Raw genomic sequence first — 23328 nt, 5'->3', positions numbered from 1 at the left:
AGGATAAAGTAATCCTTCTAACCCCCCCTCAAAAAAAAAGATATAGATGTACTATTGTAAAGTGGTTGTTCCACTGGATATCATAAGGTGAATGCACCAATTTGTAAGTCGCTCTGGATAAGAGCGTCTGCTAAATGATGTAAATGTAAATGTAAATATATATCTCACTGGTCATCACCAAAGCCAACACCTCCTTTGACCGCCTTTCCTTCCAGTTCTCTGCTGCCAACGACTGGAACGAATTGCAAAAATTGCTGAAGTTGGAGACTTAAATCTCCCTCACTAACTTTAAGCATCAGCTATTTGAGCAGCTTACCGATTGCTGCAGCTGTACACAACCCATCTGTAAATAGCCCTTCCAACTACCTACCCCATCCCAATATTTTTTTTTTAATTTACTTTTTTTGCTCTTTCGCACACCAGTATTTGTACTTGCACATCATCTGCACATCTATCACTCCAGTGTTAATTTTCTAAAATGTAATTACTTCGCTACTATGGCCTGTTTATTGCCTTACCTCCTTACTCCATTTGGTCACACTGTATATAGATCTTTCTATTGTTATGGACTTTTCTTTTGTTTATCCCATGTGTAACTCTGTATTGTTTTTGTCGCACTGCTTTGCTTTATCTTGGCCAGGTCGCAGTTGTAAATGACAACTTGTTCTCAACTGGCCTACCTGGTTAAATAAAGGTGAAAAAAAGAAAACTTAAGAGTTTTTCAATTTAAATTATACAAATTCTTGCCAAACAGAATGTCATGTACAGTTGAAGTCGGAAGTTTACACACACCTTAGCCAAATACATTCAACTATGTATTTCACAATTCCTGATATTCAATCCTTGTAAAAATTCCCTGTCTTAGGTCAGTTAGGATCACCACTTTATTTTAAGAATGTGAAAAGTCAGAATAATAGTAGAGAGAATGATTTATTTCAGCTTTTATTTCTTTCATCACATTCCCAGTGGGTCAGAAGTTTACATACCCTCAATTAGTATTTGGTAGCATTGCCTACACATTGTTTAACTTGGGTCAAACATTTCGGGTAGCCTTCCACAAGCTTCCCACAATAAGTTGGGTGAATTTTGGCCCATTCCTGCTGACAGAGTTGGTGTAACTGAGTCAGGTTTGTAGGCCTCCTTGCTTGCACACACTTTTTCAGTTCCGCCCACAGATTTTCTATGGGATTGAGGTAAGGGCTTTGTGATGGCCACTCCAATACCTTGACTTTGTTGTCCTTAAGCCATTTTACCACAACTTTGGAAGTATACTTGGGGTCATTGTCCATTTGGAAGACCCATTTGCAACCAAGCTTTAACATCCTGACTAATGTCTTGAGATGTTGCTTCAATATATCCACATAATTTTCATACCTCATGATGCTATCTATTTTGTGCACCAGTCCCTCCTGCAGCAAAGCACCCCCACAACATGATGTTGCCACCACCGTGCTTCATGGTTGGGATGGTGTTCTTCAGCTTGCAAGTCTCCCCCTTTTTCCTCCAAACATAACAATGGTCATTATGGCCAAGTTGATGTTGCAGAGATTAAAAATATTCCTCGAGTGATTTATGCTGGTCAAGATGAATCGTGTGGTGAATGAAGAAAAAGTGAAGAGTCTATCTGTTCTTTTGTTTCTTGATATGGAATCTCTCCCTACTTAAGTGCAGTTGGGATATATAAACTAGAATCAGAGCATTTGTTCCAAGACCAGTGTAATCACTGTAAAGCTTTTGCACATTTCAAGTGTTTGCAGGAGTAAAAAGACTAGGTGTCCAAGTTGTGGAAAAGTGACCTGTTGCAATTGTGGCAGGAACCATGAAGCCACGTCTTTGAAGCCACTGTATAGCGATACGTCGGCTGAGTGGTCCCATGGTGTTTATACTTGCATACTATTGTTTGTACAGATGTACGTGGTAACTTAAGGCGTTTGGAAATTGCTCCAAAGGATGAACCAGACTTGTGGAGGTCTACATTTTTTTTTTTTAGGTCTTGGCTGATTTCTTTTGATTTTCCCATGATGTCAAGCAAAGAGGCACTGAGTTTGAAGGTAGGCCTTGAAATACACCCACAGGTACACCTCCAATTGACTCATCATGTCAATTAGCCTATCAGAAGCTTCGAAAGCCATGATATCATTTTCTGGAATATTCCAAGCTGTTTAAAGGCACAATCAACTGATTGTATGTAAACTTCAGACCCACTGGAATTGTGACACAGTGAATTATTAGTGAAATAATCTGTCTGTTAACAATTGTTGGAAAAATTACTTGTGTCATTCACAAATTAGATGTCCTAACCGACTTGCCAAAATTATAGTTTGTTGACAAGACATTTGTGGAGTGGATGAAAAACAAGTTTTAATGACTCCAACCTAAGTGTATGTAAACTTCCGACTTCAACTGTATATTGGGCATACAACCACCTAATTTCTGCAGATTTTGCTATGAAGAGACAATCATTAGAACACTTATTTTGGTATTGGCCCTATGTAACTTGGTTCTGGTCACAGATTCAGGAATTCATCTGAAATGAATCCTACAAATAGCACTGTTGGGAGATTTGGAAAACCACAGTCAATCAATCAGCAACATAATAATACTTTGAGTAAAAAAGACTTATCTTTAACGTAAAATCTGTAGATACTATGTGTTTAGACAGGTTCAGAATGTATGTGCAACATAACAGCAGAGTTGTTATATGGCACATGGAAATCATAAGAGGGCGGTTTACAGAAATAGGTGTAGTTGGAGTGAGAGTAGATGAGGAATGGGTTTATAAGCTCATGTGCTATATATTAGTTATGACTGAAAACATGATGTATAACGTACCATCTAGATATAATGTATTTCAAAATACCAAATTACTTTAATCTTGCTATGTAACTAGTGTCATGACGTTGGCCTCTTTTGGTACAGGGAGGACAGTTGACCCCCTCCTTTTGCACCACCACCCAACCTACCCTGTGTGTAAAGGGTTGTAAAAACTCTAAAATTCCAGGAGAGTCTCTGGCCACATGGCCCATAGAGAGACAAAGGAAATTCTTCCAACTCATAGAATTGGAGAACCGAGCGACATGTGTGTGCTGGAGAAGGTATGGAAGATTGGTGAAGAATCCAGCTACGAACTGATCCGCTTGGTACAATTTTGTGATACTCAGAAGAGACAATATAGCCATATTACCATAAAACTGTTTATATAATAGCATCATAATGGTTGTATATAATGTATTAATAAGGATAAAGCTTTTGTAAGACATTGAGATGCTATGTACTGATGTAATGTAAATGTAATGTAATGTAATGTGATAGAATTGTATTTCTGTAACCAAGTCTAGCTCAGTCATGGGCACGCCCCCAGGGACCCATACAGGACCAGGCGTCATTTGACAAGCCTGTTCGATGGGCACTATAAAACACCCCTTGATTTACATTTCCCCAGACCAGACCTCCACTCCATTGCGAGAAGTGGGCCAATAGGTTTGACCATCCAAGTACTCTACTGAAAGTGAACTATACCACGTGGTTAACTTTTAGACTATTGATACTGACAGAATAAGAACAAGTCTTTGATATTAATTATTAGTCTGCAGCTAAGTAAATTATATCATTGAACGCGAAGACCAACGAAACATTCATTCTACAACGACATTAATGAATGTCGCTTTGAAAGATCCATTCTAACCGAGAGAGAGACTCTCCATCAGAACTACTCTCCAACAAGAATCAGAACGACACACTGAGCGTAAATATATATTGATTGCAATTGTTCCCGAATGAGTGAGCCTTCAATTGTTAATATTAATGAACTCTGTGTGCCACAGCTGACCTTTTATGATCCATTGTTCAACAGGCCGACCTGCCTGTTTAGCCCACAAGGGCACATTCCTCTACCAATCCTTTGTGACGATAATTACTGTTTGTATGTTTTCTGTTAATTACTTAGTGTAGTAAATAAATGATTTTAAGACAATTGATGTATGGATGATTTTAGTAAAGACTGGGTTCGTGCAGATACAACAATTTACGACGTTTGGAATGAGACTGGACTAAAGGTAAAATACACCATTTAAACCAGAAGATAATCGGCCTATACTATAATAGAATAGAATATTATAGTACAGGAAAATTATATTAGGAAAATTATAGCTTTGTAATCTGAATATTCTCCTTGGTGCCCCGATCTCCTAGTTAATTACAATTAAACGATTAATCTGTTTAATCGCGTGAAAATAATTAATTACAGGGAGCTAATTGATAAACATATCTTCAGTTTAATGGTACCCCCAAAGACACGACACTAGTGTATTATTTATTGCTGTAATTTTTTCTAACAAAATATATGTAAAATGTGTGTAAAATGTACATGTAAGAAAAAAAGAAAAAATTGTTTATTTTGTTCTCTGAAGAGTAGGGGTGGTGGTTGGGCCCCAAAAAATGTAATAATAAATAAAGTTAAACAAGAGCCAAGAAATGTTACTGAATACCATAGCCATACATGTATTCAGGTTCTCCATGATATTCAGTACTAGAGGAAGTGAGTCCAACTTGTCAGTCAGTGCAATCAATGACTGTCTGCCTCAAGGCTAAGGGCTGTGATGTTGTGTAGGAATCGAATGAGCAATGATGGTATAAATGTACTATGAAGCTATGAAGGTATGCAATTATATTCTTCCTCTCTCTGTACGGTGTGATTAATGCTTCCATTAGTGCTCACTCCACTGGATAGTAGAGCTTCACATGTGAACGTACACACCCATGCATCCATGAACGCACACAGACACACTCTCACACACACACGCCTGACATACTCCCCTCTCATCTCAAAGACAGTTATCTATCAATCTTCTTTCCGTTATAGAATGAGTGCCATGCCTGAAATCACTGAGACATAGATAATGACATAAGAGCTAGGAAGAGAATGGAGCTAAATCTCTTCAGGACATGTTTACAAGGAACACATCTAGCCCTTATATACAGTTGAAGTCGGAAGTTTACATACACCTTAGCCAAATACATTTAAACTCAGTTCTTCACAATTCCTGACATTTCATTCTAGTAAAAATTCCCTGTCATGGGTCAGGATCACCACTTTATTTTAAGAATGTGAAATGTCAGAAGAATAGCAGAGAGAATTATTTATTTCAGCTTTTATTTATTTCATCACATTCCCAGTGGATCAAAAGTTTACATACCCTCAATTAGTATTTGGTAGCATTGCCTATAAATTGTTTAACTTGGGTCAAACATTTCGGGTAGCCTTCCACAAGCTTCCCACAATAAGTTGGGTGAATTTTGGCCCATTCCTGCTGACAGAGTTGGTGTAACTGAGTCAGGTTTGTAGGCCTCCTTGCTTGCACACACTTTTTCAGTTCCGCCCACAGATTTTCTATGGGATTGAGGTAAGGGCTTTGTGATGGCCACTCCAATACCTTGACTTTGTTGTCCTTAAGCCATTTTACCACAACTTTGGAAGCATGCTTGGGGTCATTGTTCATTTGGAAGATCCATTTGCAACCAAGCTTTAACTTCCTGACTAATGTCTTGAGATGTTGCTTCAATATATCCACATAATTTTCCTCTCTCATGATGCCATCTATTTTGTGAAGTGCGCCAGTCCCTCCTGCAGCAAAGCACCCCCACAACATGATGTTGCCACCCTGTGCTTCACGGTTGGGATGGTGTTCTTCAGCTTGCAAGCCTCCACCTTTTTCCTCCAAACATAAGGATGGTCATTATGGCTAAACAGTTCTATTTTTGTTTCATCAGACCAGAGGACATTTCTCCAAAAAGTACGATCCTTGTCCCCATGTGCAGTTGCAAACCGTAGTCTGGCTTTTTTATGGCGGTTTTGGAGCAGTGGCTTCTTCCTTGCTGAGCGGCCTTTTAGGTTATGTCGATATTGGACTCGTTTTACTGTGGATATAGATACTTTTGTACCTGTTTCCTCCAGCATCTTCACAAGGTCCTTTGCTCTTGTTCTGGGATTGATTTGCACTTTTCGCACCAAAGTACCGTCATCTCTAGGAGACAGAACGCGTCTCCATCTTGAGCAGTATGACGGCTGTGTAGTCCCATGGTGTTTATACTTGCGTGCTATTGTTTGTACAGATAAACGTGGTACCTTCAGGCGTTTGGAAATTGCTCCAAAGGATGAACCAGACTTGTGGAGGTCTACATTTTTTTTTTTTAGGTCTTGGCTGATTTATTTTTATTTTCCCATGATGTCAAGCAAAGAGATACTGAGTTTAAAGGTAGGCCTTGAAATACATCCACAGGTACACCTCCAATTGACCCAAATTATGTCAATTAGCCTATCAGAAGCTTCTAAAGACATGACATCATTTTCTGGAAGTTTCCAAGCTGTTTAAGGCACAGTCAACTTAGTGACCCACTGGAATTGTGGTACAGTGAATTATCAGTGAAATAGTCTTTCTGTAAACAATTGTTGGAAAAATGATTGGTGTCATGCACAAAGTAGATGTCTTAACCGAATTGCAAAAAACTATAGTTTGTTAAAACCTGTCTGGGCTAGGGGGCAGTATTTTCACGGCCGGATGAAAAACGTACCCAATTTAAACAGGTTACTACTCTGGCACAGAAACTTAAATTATTAGCTTTGGATGGAAAACACTCTGAAGTTTCTAAAACTGTTTGAATGGTGTCTGTGAGTATAACAGAACTCATATGGCAGGCAAAAACCTGAGAGAAATTCAAGCAGGAAGTGGAAAGTCTGAGAATTGTAGTTCTTCTTTTGATACTCTATCGAAGCTACAGTGTCTGTGGGGTGACGTTGCACTTCCATTGGCTGTCTAAAGCCTTCAGAAAGTGGTTTGAGCATTTTCCTGTCACTGGGCAGATAATAGGAGCTCAGTTACTGAGTGGTCTGCCTGGCAACAAAGGATTGGATATGCTTGGTCCCGCGAGCACGCCCCTCCTTCTTTTTCTCCTTGAATGAATATGCTATTGTCCGGTTGGAATATTATCGCAATTCTACATTAAAAATACCATAAAGATTTAATTTAAACAGCGTTTGACATGCTTCTAAGTACGGTAATGGAACATTTTGACTTTTCGTTTCTCGTTCCTCGCTCGCGTGTTATGCCTTTGGATAAGTGATCTGTACGCACGAACAAAACGGAGGTATTTGTACATAAATATGGATGATTTTGAACAAAAACAACATCTCTTGTGGAAGTAGCAGTCCTGGGAGTGCATTTTGACGAAGATCTGCAAAGGTAAGAGATTATTTCTAATACTAATTCTGAGTTTAGGTTGCCCCGAACTTGGCGGGTGTCTGAATAGCTCACCGTGATGGCTGAGCTATGTACTCAGAATATTGAAAAATGTGCTTTCTCCGTAAAGCTATTTTAAAATCTGACACAGCGGTTGCATCCAGGGGTAGTCTATCTATAATTCTTAAAATAATTGTTATATATTTTGTCAACGTTTATGATGAGTATTTTTGTAAATTGATGTGCACATTCACCAGACGTTTTGGTGGGAATACATTTTCTGAACATCACGTGCCAATGTAAAAAGCTGTTTTTGTATATAAATATGAACTTTATCGAACAAAACATACTTGTATAGTGTAACATAATGTCCTAGGAGTGTCATCTGATGAAGATTGTCAAAGGTTACTGCTTCATTTAGCTGTGTTTTGGGTTTTATTGACACATGTCCTTGCTTGGAAAATGGCTGTGTGATTATTTTTGTCTATGTACTCTAACATAATCTAATGTTTTGCTTTCGCTGTAAAGCCTTTTTGAAATCGGACAATGTGGTTAGATTAACGAGAAGTTTATCTTTAAAATGGTGTAAAATAGTTGCATGTTTGAGAAAGTTGAATTATGCCATTTTGTTGTTTTAGAATTTTCCGCCCTGATATTTCACTGGCTGTGTCCCACAGGTGGGACGCTATAGAAGTTAACAAGAAATTTGTGGAGTGGTTGAAAAACAAGTTTTAATGACTCCAACCTAAGTGTATGTACACTTCCGACTTCAACTGTATATATATATATATATATATATATGACATGGGGAGGGAATATGGAACAGGAAGGAGAGCTGTGTGAGAAGATGCTCATATAGGGCCAGGGTGAAACCTTGACCGCACTGTGAGTGACCAATTAAATAGTGAGAGAGAGAGAGAGAGAGACAGAGAAACAGAGTGTGTGGGTGAGAGAGAGAGAGAGAAAGAGAATGGGCGTGAGAGAGAGAATGCGAGACAGAAAGAATACAAGACGGAGAGAGAATGCGAGAAAGGAAGAGATCATGTTATGTATAGTTGGGGTTAGAGAAGGACAGTGTGGTTGTCACGCCTGCTCCCGCTCTCCCTTTCTGGCACTCGAGGGCGCCAGGCTGCCCTTCATTACGCACACCTGTCACCTTCATTATGCGCATTAGCTCTCACTGGACTCACCTGGACTCCTTCCCCTGCCCAGACGCTGTTCCCGTTCTGTTTCAAGTCCGTTGTTTTTGAAATATTCTCCCTGTACCTGCTTCCCGTCTCCAGCTCTGTTCCTTACAGAACGCTGACACCACTATACGAAGCATCAAGGAGGTCTTTGTTTTTTGGTTGGTGACGTTGGGTCCAGGTGTCGTCGCTGATGAAACCGGGGGTGCCTCAGCTAGCTCGTCGGGTTTCCACGCCTTAGCTGGCTCGAGAGGTCTTCTTGCCTCGGTGGGCTCGGCAGGCACCCACCCCACGTCATGCTTGAAGGGCACCTGGCTGCCCTTCATTATGCACACCTGTCACCTTCATTACCTACAGCTGTGCATTATTGGACTCATCTGGACTCCATTACCTTGTTGATTACACTCTCTATAACTGTCTGCTCCTCCGTTTGTTCCCGGTGTCAGCTTTAATGTTGCTATGTGTTCATGTCCAGACGCTGTTTCTGTCCTGTTCCATGTCCATTGCTTATTAAATGTTCTCCCTGTACCTGTTTCTCGTCTACCAGCGTTGATCCTTACAGTGGTAGGTTAGAATTTTGCCAGCTTTACTGCAACAATGTGTTCAGGGCTCTGTGCCTAGACCTTCACAAAGCACAGGCATCCCAATGAAGCTGAGTGACCAAATTAGGACGAGAACTCTTTCATGCCATACTTCAGATGAGATTTCAAGCCTTTTCTCTACTGGGACCAGTGCTATGGAGTCGGTTGTGTGGAGGTTTGAGGGGGAGGGAAGGGGGGGTCATCAAATGGTTAATTTCAGGGGATTTTTGTGTAGTTTTTCTCTGTGATGCAAAGTGGGTAAATTGAGTTCAGAGTTGAATGAGACGTCTGGTTTAAGCCCAAAGGTAAAGTCTGATTTTACTAGCCAAATCAGTTGGTGTCTAAGAGCGGACTTGATAGAGGGAGAAAAGGAAGGAAGAAGGGAGGGACAGAGCGAGTGCGAGGGAGAGAGAGAGAAACATATGAAGAAAAAGGAAGAGTCACATAGGGAGAAGGTTAGAAAGAGAGGGATTGAAAGACTGGGGAGAAGGAGACAAAGAAGAGAGGAAGGGCAGGCAGAATCCTGGCACCTTGGTAGTTAACAGCAGCATCAATGACAACACTGAGGCTTGGCTGGAGATAACACAAAATAAGCAGCTCTCTGGCTTGCCTGGACACAAATGCATAGCACAACAACAAACACACACACAATTAAAGACGTATATGTGTGTGTGAGCATTCTAAGACACAGGTGGTGTTGGAGAGATGAAGACCTTTCTAAAGATCAAGTGTAGGTGGAACAGACCTAGATATGACTCTTAAATAAAATCTTGAAATCATAAAGCGTGACATAAAAGGGAATCAGAATTAATCCTTAGCGGAGTACAAGCTGAACTCAATGTTAAGCCTGGCCGCCGTCCAAACGCATCACACAAGCAAAGTGATTTTTTGATTTGAGAAATGTGGCTGCGCTCAGATCAGCTTAGACAGGATTTACGGGTGTTAACACGTTTGTCCACAGATTCCAGGCACTTAATCCTTTTAAAGGAAGCATCGCTAATTTGCCTGTTAAAACTGACACAGGGCGTAGTGTGACATTAGATATAGCGCTGCATTTAGCAGTCTTGGAGTTAAAACAAAATTAGAAGAACATTGACAAATTTTATCCTCATCCCAAAACGTCTGACATACTTTGTCATTTAGCATTACCTTTCAAAAAATACAATAAAATGTATTTTTATAAATGTGTAGAGGGGGAAATCAACTAGTGAATGGGGAAAAAAATCTATATTTACATATCAGGATATAATTTGACAATATATCCGATTGTATCGTTTTGACAATATCACAATATAACTTTTGCGCTAGTTCGCTGTACCTGCACCAAAACTCAGTATTTTTCCTTCATCTCTTGTTCTCCATCTTCTTTTTAAATAGGGAGACAATTTGTTTTCAGCACTTCTATTTCCATGACTGATCAAAACTAATTTTCTCCTGGCTCTCTCTTGTCCATCTGTAGCGACGTATGGTGAGCAATATGTTCGGAACATCAAATCGCAATAAAAATCGCAGTATTGAATCACAATACATATAGAATTGCGAGAACAGCAATACATATCGTATCGACACCTAAGTATAGTGATAATATCGTTTCGTGAGGGCCTTGGCAATTCCCAGCCCTAGAATCTACTTGAGAAAATAAGTGTCAAAACATGATGAAAGTAAGCTATATAATGGGATATTACCTGAGCAGAAAGGTGTAAAAAAATCCTTACAGTGGGTGTACTTACTGAGCTGATGAGATGATAAGTAGTTTGAGCCTGGAGGCTGTTTTTACTCTGCTACCTCTAATGGAGCTATCACATTAACCTTCCTCATCCTCATAATCATCATCCTTCACCTATCACTTCTGTCTGGCCCTGTAAAAAAATAAAATCTCTATCCATCCGTCTTTTCCTCCCTCTTTCCTCTCATCGATCCGAAGCAGATAACGTTGTTAGGTAGGGTGTAATCAGAGCAAAAAGCATGTTCAGGCCGTTACTGTGGTGAAACAGTACTTTGGGGTGTCTCGAGCAGGTCCTTTTCCAATAACGCAGATTTAAGATAAAGAGGGCTTATCACTGAAAACGATGAGACGGCCTATAGGGAGGAGGTCAGAGAACTGGCAGTGTGGTGCCAGAACAACAACCTCTCCCTCAATGTGAGCAAGACAAAGGACCGGATTGTGGACAACAGGAAAAGGACGGCCGAACAGGCCCCCAGTTACATCGATTGGGCTGTAGTGGAGCGGGTCGAGAGTTTCATGTTCCTTGGTGTCCACATCACCAACGAACTATCATGGTCCAAACATACCAAGACAGTTGTGAAGAAGGCACAACAAAACCTTTTCCCCCTCAGGAGATTGAAAAGATTTGGCATGGGTCCCCAGACCCTCAAAAGGTTCTACAGCTGCACCATAGAGAGCATCCTGACCGGTTGCATCACCGCCTGGTATGGCAACTGCTCGGCATCTGACTGTAAGGCGCTACAGAGGGTAGTGCGAACGGCCCAGTACATCACTGGGGCCAAGCTCCCTGCCATCCAGGACCTATACAATAGGTGGTGTCAGAGGAAAGCCCATAAAATTGTCAGAGACTCCAGTCACCCAAGTTATAGACTGTTTCCTCTGCAACCACACGGCAAGCGATACCGGAGCGCCAAGACTAGGACCAAAAGGCTCCTCAACACCTTCTACCCCCAAGCCATAAGACTGCTGAACAATTAATAAAATCGCCACCAGAGAATTTACATTGCCCCCCCCCCCCTTTTGTACACTGCTGCTACTCTCTGTTTATTATCACTGCATAGTCACTTCACCCCTACCTACATGTACAAATTACCTCAAATTACCCCGCACACTGACTCGATACCGGTGCCCCCTGTATTTAGCCTCGTTACTGTTATTCTTATTGTGTTGCGTTTTATTATTAATTTTTATTTTAGTCTACTTGCAAATATTTTCTTAACTCTTCTTGAACTGCACTGTTGGTTAAGAGCTTGTAAGTAAGCATTTCACGGTAAAGTCTACACTTGTTGTTTTCAGCGCATGTGACAGCATTTGATTTGAAGATACAAAATAAAATTGTAAAAAATCTCTAGTGGCATAAGGGATAATTACACAATGAATAACAATAACGAGTTAAAGTAACATGGCTATATACAGGAAGTACCAGTACCGAGTCGATGTGTAGGGGTACAAGGTAATTGAGGTAGCTACGTACATACTGTATAGGTAGAGGTAAAGTGACTAGGTAACAGGATAGAAAATAGACAGTAGCAGCCGTGTATGTGGTGAGTGTGAATGTCGGTGAGTGTGTGTGTCATCAGTATGCATGTGTGCGTGTGCTATGTGTGTGTGTGTGCGTCCAGTGTGTGTGCATAGAGTCAGTGCAAGAAAGGGTCAATGCAGGTAGTCTGGGTAGCCATTTGATCAGCTACTTAGCAGTCTTGTTTAGCAGTCTTATGGCCTGGGGTAGAAGCTGCTTAGGATCCTGTTGGTCTCAGACTTGGCGCTCCGGTACCGCTTGCCGTGCGGTAACAGAGAGAACAGTCTACGGCTTGGGTGGCTGGAGGCTTTGACAATTTTTTGGGCCTTCCTCTGACACCACATGGTGTAGAGTTCCTGGATGGCAGGGAGCTGGGCCCAAATGATGTACTGAGCCGTCCTCACCACCCTCTGTAGTGCCTTGCGGTCAAATGCCTTGCAGCTGCCTTATGAAGCAGAGGCCGAGCAGTTGCCATACCAGCCCGTGATGCAACCAGTCAAGATGCTCTCAATGGTGCAGCTGTAGAACTTTTTGAGGATCTGAGGGCCAATGCCATATCTTGTCAACCTCCTGAGGGGGAAGAGGTGCTTACGTGCCCTCTTCACAACTGTGTGGGTGTGTCTGGACCATGTTCATTTCTTAGTGATAAGGACACAGAGGAACTTAAAGCTCTCGATCCACTCCACTACAGCCCCATCGATGTGGATGGGGGTGTGCTCGCCCTGCCATTTCCTGTAGTCCACGATCAACTGCTTTGTCTTACTGACTTTGAGGAAGAGGTTGTTGTCCTGGCACCACACTGCCAGGTCTCTGACCTCCTCCCTATAGGCTGCTCATTGTCATCGGTGATCAGTCTTGCCACCGTCGTGTTGTCAGCAAACTTGATGATGGTGTTAGAGTCGTGCGCGGCCACGCAGTCGTGGGTGAACAGGGAGTACAGAAGGGGACCAAACACACCCCTCAGGGGCCCCCGTGTTGATGGTCAGCGTGGTGGATGTGTTGTTACCTACCCTTGCCAGGATCCAGTTGCATATGGAGGTGTTCAGACCCAGGGTCCTGAGCTTGGTGATGAGCTTGGAGTCGGACTATGGTTTTGAATGCTGAGCTGTAGTCAATGAACAGCATTTTTACATAGGTATTCCTTTTGTCCAGGTAGGTGAGGGCAGAGTGGGGTGCAATAGTGATTGCGTCATTTGTTCAACTCTTGGGGCGATATGCGAAGTGGACAGAGCCATGACCAGCCTTTCAAGGCATTTCCTGGATATACAGTGCTACAGGGCTCGCTCTTCTTCCATTTTTCTGTCACTCTCTTTTCCCTCTTCAATCTGTCTATCATGATCACCGTGTTCCTGATTATATTTCTCTCTTACGCAGTTGTCTCCCGCTCCCTCAAACACACCTGATGCTCCTTCGTGTGTGGATTGATTTTTGCCAACGTGTCCTCACTGAAAACCATTTCCAAATCCCACATGTGCTTTAGTAAACACACACGTGCACACATGGAGATCATCTGGGTGATATCTGCAGACTTCAGCTCTGCTTCTCCCTCTTATCAGAGCAGGTTGAGGGATCATCACATTCTAACCCCCCTCTAAACACAGGATCATAGCGACAGAGGGTGTACAGAGAGCTGTGTGTGTGTGTGTGTGTGTGTGTGTGTGTGTGTGTGTGTGTGTGTGTGTGTGTGTGTGTGTGTGTGTGTGTGACCTCAGAGGGCGTCAGAGCTCAGAGAACTCATTCCCCCGATAAGAATCTCAGTTGGGAATAGGTCTTAACACTCAAGCTCTCTCTCTCGCTTTCTCTCTCTCCCTCAGACAGACACACACACAAATCTGCGGCTTCAGTATTGCTTACCACCTTTCTATCTTTTGTTATCCCCTCTCCCTCTCTCGCCCCGCCTTTTCTCTTGAAAGTTCTCTCTTCCCATAACCATCTTCCCACTCCAAGATCATTAATTTTTATCTATATCAAAGCAAACCATCTATCTCACTCTTTTCATCCTTATCTTTCAAACTTCTCTCCACCCTCTCAGTTTTTCCATCTCCATTTGTCCTCCTTCTCCCCATCCTCTTTTCTATCTATTGTTCTCTACTTATTCAATTATTACCATAGACCAAATAATGACAATAGTAATCGTTATATATTTTTTATACATGCCACTCAAAGCTCTAACACATGAATTAACTGAGAGACTTCAATATTTTATGGCAAGGTGAGACAGTCCACGGAGCCAAACATAACACAGGTAGTCATGACAGAGATATGAAGTCCATTAGTCTAACCTCAAGGTTGACAAGTAGGTGGACAGTAGGGAAACGGGGAAACCTAATGTTTACTAATGGTTACTTGTGGCTACTAATGTTTACTTACATGCTTCCTGTAGTTGAGCTGCTGTCAGTGGGCAGAGAACCATTGGAGCGTTCCATCTGAGCCAGTCTGAGAAACACAGATACATACACAGACATTAGTTGGATGAGTTAATGAACGTTAAGTTGGGGGTCAATGCCTACGAAACATTAGTGGGTACAGAAGCAACTACTGCTGGCTAGTGCACCATTCTAGGTGACCGGATGAAATGTGACATAACATAACGAGTGGACAACAGACATCAGACATTCAGACAGAGCTCAGTCCAACAGCCAGAGGATCAGCCACTACAATATGGGATCCAATTATGACATGAGATGGATTATAGTACAGTGACTGGGATGAGAGGTTCAGAACCACACTGGTCCACCCTATTGGGCACGGGTGGAGTGTGGGTGTTGTGATAGATCCATGCGGTTGGGAGGGGAACACAGTGGATTACTGGCTCTACACTGGCCCAAGGCTAACACTGGGATAGGGCTAGTATGTTAATACAGAGGCTGTGTGTACAGTATGTATATGTTTGCGTGTGCACGTTAGTGTGTGTGTGTGTGTGTGTGTGTGTGTGTGTGTGTGTGTGTGTGTCAAGGCAGCTTGTTAACTGGTAACAGTGAGGTGCTGCAGTCATTGAGCTGTGGGTTAATGGTTCATGATAGAGAAGGATGGGTCAGACCAGGTGGTCAAATCCTGTCAGTATAAATCAAATGAAATGTTATTTGTCACATGTGACTATGCATAGATAATAAACAGAGAGTAAACAGCAGCGTAAAAATGACAGGGGGTAGCCACTTGATTAGCTGTTCAGTAGTTTTATGGCTTGGGGGTAGAAGCTGTCAAGAAGCCTTTTGGACCTAGACTTGGTGCTCCGGTACCGCTTGCCATGAAGTAGTAGAGAGAACAGTCTATGGACTAGGGTGGCTGGAGTCATTGGCGATTTTTAGGGCCTTCCTCTGGTATAGAGGTCCTGGATGGCAGGAAGCTTGGCCCCTGTGTACTGGGCCGTTCATACTACCTTCTGTAGTGCCTTGTGGTCAGAGGCCGTGCAGTTGCCATACCAGACGGTGATGCAACCAGTTAGGATGCTCTCGATGGTATAGCATATGGAATGGCTAAAACTGAGGGGGCACCATAATATTTGCATGGGAGGCTAGCCCTACTGTCTCTAATTTAATGGACAACAGTCTAGAAGACATAGGCGGTAATAAATTGCATTCGGAAAGTATTGAGTCCCCCTTTTTCCACATTACATTAAACTAAAACAGAAATATTACATTTACATAAGTATTCTGACCCTTTACCTAGTATTTTGTTGAAGCACCTTTGGCAGCGATTACAGCCTTGAGTATTCTTGGGTATGACACTACAAGCTTGACAAACCTGTATTTGGGGAGTTTCTCCCATTCTGCAGATCCTCTCAAGCTCAATCATATCAAGCTCTGTCAATCATATCAAGCTCTGTCAGGTTGGAGGGGGAGCGTCGCTGCACAGCAATTTTCAGGTCTCTCCAGAGATGTTTGATCTGGTTCAAGTCCGGGCTGTAGCTGGGCCATTCAAGGACATTCAGAGACATGTCCCGAAGCCACTTCTGCATTGCCTTGGCTGTGTGCTAAGGGTCATTGTCCTGTTGGAAGGTGAACCTTCACCCCAGTCTGAGGTCCTGAGCGCTTTGGAGCAGGTTTTCATCAAGGATCTCTCTGTACTTTGCTCCATTCATCTTTCCCTCGATCCTGACTAGTCTCCCAGTCCCTGCCACTGAAAAACGTCCCCACAACATGATGGTGTCACCACAATGCTTCACCATAGGGATGGTATTGGCCAGGTGATGAGCGGTTCCTGGTTTCCTCCAGACGTGATGATTGGCATTCAGGCCAAAGAGCTCAATGTTGGTTTCATCATATCAAATATTTTTTTTTGTCATTGTCTGAGAGCCCTTTAGGTGCCTTTTAACAAACTCCAAGCGGGCTGTCGTGTGCCTTTTACTGAGGAGTGGCTTCCGTCTGGCCACTCTACCATAAAGGCCTGAATGGTGGAGTGCTGCAGAGATGGGAGAACCTTCCAGAAGGACAACCATCTCCACAGAGGAACTCTAGAGCTCTGTCAGTGTGACCATCGGGATCTTGGTTACCTCCCTGACCAAGGCCCTTCTCCCTCGATTGCTCAGTTTGGCCGGGCGGCGAGCTCTAGGAAGAGTCTTGATGGTTCCAAACTTCTTCCATTTATGATGGAGGCCACTGTGTTCTTCGGGACCTTCAATGCTGTAGAAATGGTTTGGTACCCTTCCCCAGATCTGTGCCTCAACACAATCCCGTCTCGGCGCTCTACGGACAATTCCTTTGACCTCATGGCTTGGTTTCTGTTCTACAATGCACTGTCAACTGTGGGACCATATATAGACAGGTGTGTGCCTTTCCAAACCATGTCCAATCAATTTAATTTACTACAGACGGATTCCAATCAAGTTGTAGAAACATCTCAAGGATTATCAATGGAAACAGGATGCAATTTCGAGTCTCATAATTGTTTTAGAAATTGCAAACTTTTGTCATTATGGGGGTTTGTTTGTAGATTGATGAGGGAAAATGTTTTTCATCCATTTTAGAATAAGGCTGTAACAACCAAATGTTGAAAAAATGAAGGGGTCTGAATACTTTCCAAACACACTGTATATATTCTCTTCTACGTGACCAAGTGTGTGCGAAGTTTGTGTGATGGAAGCGTACAGTACCTGCTAGCGTACTGCTCTATCCTGGAATGAGTGTCATCATGAGAGAGCTGGGGTGACTGGGAAAGCCTGGAGAGGGGGAAGGGTGGAGATGGGTACAAAATGAGACACAAAAACACAACCAAAAAGACTGATTACAAAATCAAATCAGCAGCGAGAAATCAATGAGAATATAATAAATAAACAAACAAATCAACAACAGAAGATTGTGATGATCTAGGTAGCTGGTCAGGAGTTACTGCACCGCTAGTGGGATGAAAGGATGTTAGGAGGAAGAGGATGCTGTAAGGAAGAGGAGGAGGAAGTGCTTGCTTGGTAGATCGGGCAGACAGGCAACATGCGGTGTGATAGCTGAGTGGGGGTGGTTGGGGTGGTGAGTTTTAGATGTAGGGACATGGAGAAGAACATTCTGATCTGGAGGGGGGAGGGAGGGGACACATGCAGATACTCACTCATACTGCTCCGGACACATGCTGATGAGAGTGACGGGACTGCAAGAGAAACGGACGGAAGGAGGGAGGGATGGGAGGGGAGGAGAGGAAAGGCACCACAGAAAATCTATATTTAGGACCACATAACAGGAACCATGTCAAGAACCAAATACAACAGGAGGAGAGTACAGGTGATAGGGTTCCAACCAACAGCATAAGAGGGTCTATGCTTGGTACAGCCAGAAATGTGTGACAAAAGGAGCACGCAGCACACCAGGTAGATGTTGCCCTTAGGCACAGATCTAGTATAAGCTTGCCCATACCAAAACCTAACCTTTACTATTATAGAGGAAAATACACTGACCTTAGGAGCAAGTTCATCCCATTCTCAAAGCCTGCTCCAAATAAAATCTTCCCTTTCGTCTTAAGCCTATGGGCCAATGGTTGCTAATAATTAAACTATTAATTTCCAAGTGACATTGTAACTGAGTTCCTATTTAAATAATTTTAGTGGAATATTAACTTACAAGCAAGGCTATGTAGCTCCAAGCCTGTATTTACTGTAGTAGCTAAGTATGCTTTTTCATTTCAGCACTGATTGCAAGGACAAATGTGCAGCTGTTATTAGGCTTACTTGACATTTGCCAGCATTACCGAGATGATCAAAATACCATATCCTCTCTGTGCCGTTCCCTTATTACAGTTACATTTCATTTGCAGTCTTCAAAATGTCTAAACTTGTAACGCACAGTGCAAAAAAAAATGAATTTAATGTACCGTAAAATAACAGTTGCGAAATATAGATGTGATAGGAAGAGAAGGAAAGGACGTTTGAGATGCTAAGGTAATTGCTTGTGAGCTCTGAAAGTTAGATCATTCCTTGTGTTTTAGTTCGCAATATGAAAGTGGAGACATTCAAACGCAAAACGCTGAATCGTGGATGTGAGTGTCAGGCATTGGTAAAGAAAGCTGTAGTTGCTTCTCTGCCAAAATGAGTGTCCTATTGTACATGATCACTCAGTGAAGGAGAGATTGCGCTATTTGGGACTGCTGTCTGCAGTGTGCTAGCACTTTGTGCACCCCTATTAACTTGTGCCATTAGGACATTTATTTATTTTTTTACACAGGATAACACCAACTTGGGTTTCAGTTGATTTTTTCAAAACCAGACACACTGCTGTGATGAGATGGTTTTCTCTCCTCCAATTTTTCTCATGACAGGCTGGATGGGTGAATCTTATGAAAAATATGAAGAGAGCGAGGGAGGAAGGAGAGAGGGAGACCTTTGGAGCGTTTAGCTCTGACTAATGTTGCTGCTGCTGCTGTATAGAGCGCAGTCAGAACAGGCAGCAGGAGTAAGGGACCTGGAGAAAATGAAGAGGAGGGAAAGGCATTTTCATATGCAAAGCCTTGATCACATGATGTTGTGTGTGCAGAGTGCTGAATATACTGTGGTGTCAAATGTGATTCTATACAGAGATGTTGCTGGAGTTTCTACAACAACTAGCCTACATGGCGCACACACACACACACACACACACACACACACAGTGTTCCATGTGTTGAGTGTCCCATACTGTAGCAAAAGGTTTTCCTTATCAGTATTGTTTGCATGATGTTGTGTCATATATTATATCTTTTCACTGAATACAAAAAGACGTATTAAATCCAATTCAATCCTGATTATTTCAAACACACTTGTATACCAGTGCAGCTCAACAGGTCTTGAGGGAGAAATTGCCCTGAGACTCACTTTTTCATGTAACAATGTCTGTTTCTTTCCTCCCCTCTCCTCTCATCCTCTATCACCCTCTCCTCTCCTCTCCTCTATAAGGGGGGTAAACAACACATGTGCACTCCAACACCTTTCCTTGCTTGACAGACAGACAGAGAGGGTGCTGGGAACACAGAAACACTGCTATATGTTCAGGAGGAATTTCATTAGCCCGCGCTCGCTACTGCCGCCTCTGCTCGGGTTGACAGAAGTGTGTGTTTGTGTGTGTGTTTGTCAGAATGTGTACATCTCTGTGATGTGTTATTGACTCCACACAAAAGTCTGAGTTAATGTGTTTTAAGATGAGTCCCCAAATGCACGCTCTCAAACTCCAACCCACACAACTCCTAAACTCAGACTCCCTGCTAGAGTTAATGTAGTGTACAGCCTTATCCTGAGCTCTCACAAATAAGGGTGGTGAACAACACATAACACACCAAGGTAGGTGGCTCCGATGCGTCTTTCAAATTAACATATGTCTCTGTGTTAGAAATCCTATTTGTCGTGTAATGAAGGAAGAGCAGGTGGGAGGGAGTTAACAGTGGGTGTGATTATGTTTTGAATAGTCATATTTCTCCAAGTCACCATTTCCTTTGTAGCATTTTAAAGAATCCCTTCCCGGTTTTCCACCTTTTAAAGGCATTTATCAGGTACACACCACTGCAGGTGGTACACTATATATAGTAAAGTATGTGGACACCCCTTCAAATTAGTGGATTCGGCTATTTCAGCTACACCTGTTGCTGACAAGTATATAATATCGAGCACACAATCATGCAATCTCCATAGACTATCATTGGCAGTAGAATGGCCTTACTGAAGAGCTCAGTGACTTTCAACGTGGCACCGTCATAGGATGCCACCTTTCAGATTTCTGCCCTGCTAGAGCTGCCCCGGTCAACTGTAAGTGCTGCTATTGTGAAGTGGAAAAGTCTAGGAGCAACAACGGCTCAGCCGCAAAGTGGTAGGCCACACAAGCTCACAGAATGGGCAACACTCACTACCGAGTTCCAAACTGCCTCTGGATGCAATGTCAGCACAATAACTGTTCATCGGGAGCTTCATGAAATGGGTTTCCATGGCCGGGCAGCCGCACAGACAAGCCTTAGATCAGCATGCACAATGCCAAGAATAAGCTGGAGTGGTGTAATGGCTCGCAGCCATTTGACTCTGGAGCAATGGAAATGCGGTCTCTGGAGTGATGAATCACGCTTCACCATCTGGCAGTCCGACAGATTAATCTGATTTTGGCGGATGCCAGGTGAATGCTACCTGCCCCAATGCATAGTGCCAACTGTAAAGTTTGGTGGATGAGGAAAAATGGTCTGGGGCTGTTTTTCATGGTTCGGTCTAGACCTGTTAGTTCCAGTGAAGGGAAATCTTAACGCTACAGTATACAATGACATTCTAGACAATACTGTGCTTCCAACTTTGTGGCAACAGTTTGGGGAAGGCCCTTTCCTGTTTCAGCATGACAATCCTCCCGTGCAGAAGCGAGGTCCATACAGAAAAGGATTGTCGAGATTGGTGTGGAAGAACTTGACCTACCTGCAGAGAGCCCCGTCCTTAACCCCATCGAACACCTTTGGGATGATTTGGAACACCGACTGCAAGCCAGGCCTAATCACCCAACATCAGTGCTCAACCTCAATATCAATGCCCATGATTTTGGAATGAGAGTTTTGATGAACAGGTGTCCACATACCTTTGGTAATGTATTTTATGTCTTAGGCATAGAGAGAGAAGGGAGGAAAAACAAGACAGAGTGGAGAGATGAGTGGAATGAGGATGGTGGGGTAATCGATCTGAGGAGTGGCTGTATAGATCTGGAATGTGCTTGTGTGAGTGTGTCTGTGTGAAGGAAAGAGAGAGAAAGAGAGAGCGACGTACAAAGATGGAAAGATACTGATAGAGGAGGATATAGCAAAAAGGGGTGAGATAAAGAGATGTGGGGAGAAAGAGAGACATATTCTATGAAGCTACTAGTTGATGGAGACAGAGAGGGGGACATAACTCATACCTCCCGCCACCTGACTCTAGCATCTGCATAATCTGCAATAGTTAAACACCATTACTGAGGATTTATGTGTGTCTGAGCGAGCGACCAGCGTAAATCCAGACAGACTCACTCCACAGCAGAGCAGCAACCCTGTGCTACAGCTCTGTGCTACACAGGAGATAAATTGCCTAAGTCTGCCAGAGGGTATAACGCTCCGCAGACAGGTAAATGAACACACAGGGAGTGTAAATTAAAGTCTTGACAGGAAGGCAACACAACGAGACCATCCCTTCAAGGTACTTACATCTCCATATTGTCTCCATTAAGAACAGTCTGGACTGGTAAATAGCCCAAGCGGGGGTGCTTGGCAAAGTACTTCTTGGAGCGGAACTTGTTTTTCAGCACCTTGGTGAAATCACGCATGTCCTCACCTGAAGTGGTCTGGAGGAGAGAGAGAGAGGAGAAAGATTGTAAGACGGAGAGGAGGAAGTGTGTGTTAAATGTATGTTTTTTTTCTGGCTGTGTTCCTCGTTAATGAGTTAATTAGCAACCAAATTTCAAATCAAATCAAATCCAATTGTTTTTGTCACGTGCCGAATACAACAAGTGTAGACCTTACCGTGAAATGCTTACTTACAAGCCCTTAACCAACAATGCAGTTCAAGAAATAGAATTAAGAAAATATTTACTAAATTAACTTAAGTAAAAAATAAAATAAAAAGTAACACAATAAAATAACAATAATGAGGCTATATACAGGGGGTACCGGTACCAAGTCAATGTGCGGTAGCTATGTGCGCACAACGTGCGGTAGCAGATAGAACAGTCTATGAATTTGGTGACTGGAGTCTGACAATTTTTTGGGCCAAATATTTGGGACACCACCTAGTATATAGGTCCTGGATGGCAGGAAGATTGGCCCCAGTGATGTACTGGGCTGTACGCACTACCCTGTGTAGTTGGTGATACAACAAGTCAGGATGCTCTCGATGGTGCAGCTGTATAGCTTTTTGAGGATCTGGGGACCCATGCCAAATATTTTCCTGAGGGTAAAATATTTTCTTCACGACTATCTTGGTGTGTTTGGACCATGATAGTTTGTCGATGTTAATGGGGGCCTGTTTGGCCCTCCTTTTCCTATAGTCCATGATCAGCTACTTTGTCTTGCTCACATTGAGGGAGAGGTTGTTGTCCTGGCACCACACTGCCAGGTCTCTGACCGCCAACCTATAGGATGTCTCATCGTTGTTGGGGATCAGGCCTTCCACTGTTGTGTCATCAGCAATCTTAATGATGGTGTTGGAGTCGTATTTGGCCACGCAGTCGTGGGTGAACAGGAAGCACAGGAGGGGACTAAGCACACACCCCTGAGGGGCCCCAGTGTTGAGGATCAGGGTGGCAGGTGTGTTGTTGCCTACCCTTACCAACTGGACGAGGTCCATCAGGAAGTCCAGGATCCAGTTGCAGAGGGAGGTGTTAAGTTCCAGGGTCCTTAGGTTAGTGATGAGCTTTGTGAGCACTTTGGTGTTGAATGTTGAGCTGTAGTCAGTGAACAGCATTCTCACATAGGTGTTCCTTTTGTCCATGTAGGAAAGGGCAGTGTGGAGTGCAATAGAGATTGCATCTGTGGATCTGTTGGGGCGGTATGCAAATTGGAGTCGGTCTAGGATTTCCGGGATGATGGTGTTGATGTGAGCCATGACCAGCCATTCAAAGCACTTCATGGCTACCGACGTGTATGTTACGGGGTGATAGTCATTTAGGCAGATTACCTTCGCTTTCTTGGGCAC

At 43.0% G+C, this 23328-nt stretch overlaps 1 protein-coding gene across 1 annotated transcript in view; it reads right to left on the bottom strand.

Moving 5' to 3' along the window:
• Positions 1 to 23328, bottom strand: part of LOC106571754 (utrophin) — a 190756-nt gene that overhangs the window by 22578 nt on the left and 144850 nt on the right. The window contains exons 16-19 of the mRNA XM_014145173.2: positions 21843 to 21979; positions 17787 to 17825; positions 17338 to 17403; positions 14616 to 14681 (exon numbers count right to left, since the gene is read on the bottom strand). Coding sequence (XP_014000648.1) covers positions 14616 to 14681; positions 17338 to 17403; positions 17787 to 17825; positions 21843 to 21979 — 308 coding nt within the window. The remainder of the gene's footprint in view (positions 1 to 14615; positions 14682 to 17337; positions 17404 to 17786; positions 17826 to 21842; positions 21980 to 23328) is intronic.

The sequence above is a fragment of the Salmo salar genome, chromosome ssa15, assembly GCF_905237065.1.
Source record: "Salmo salar chromosome ssa15, Ssal_v3.1, whole genome shotgun sequence".
NCBI classification, from domain to species: Eukaryota; Metazoa; Chordata; class Actinopteri; order Salmoniformes; family Salmonidae; genus Salmo; species Salmo salar.
This window is presented reverse-complemented; position numbering and strand designations above follow the sequence as displayed.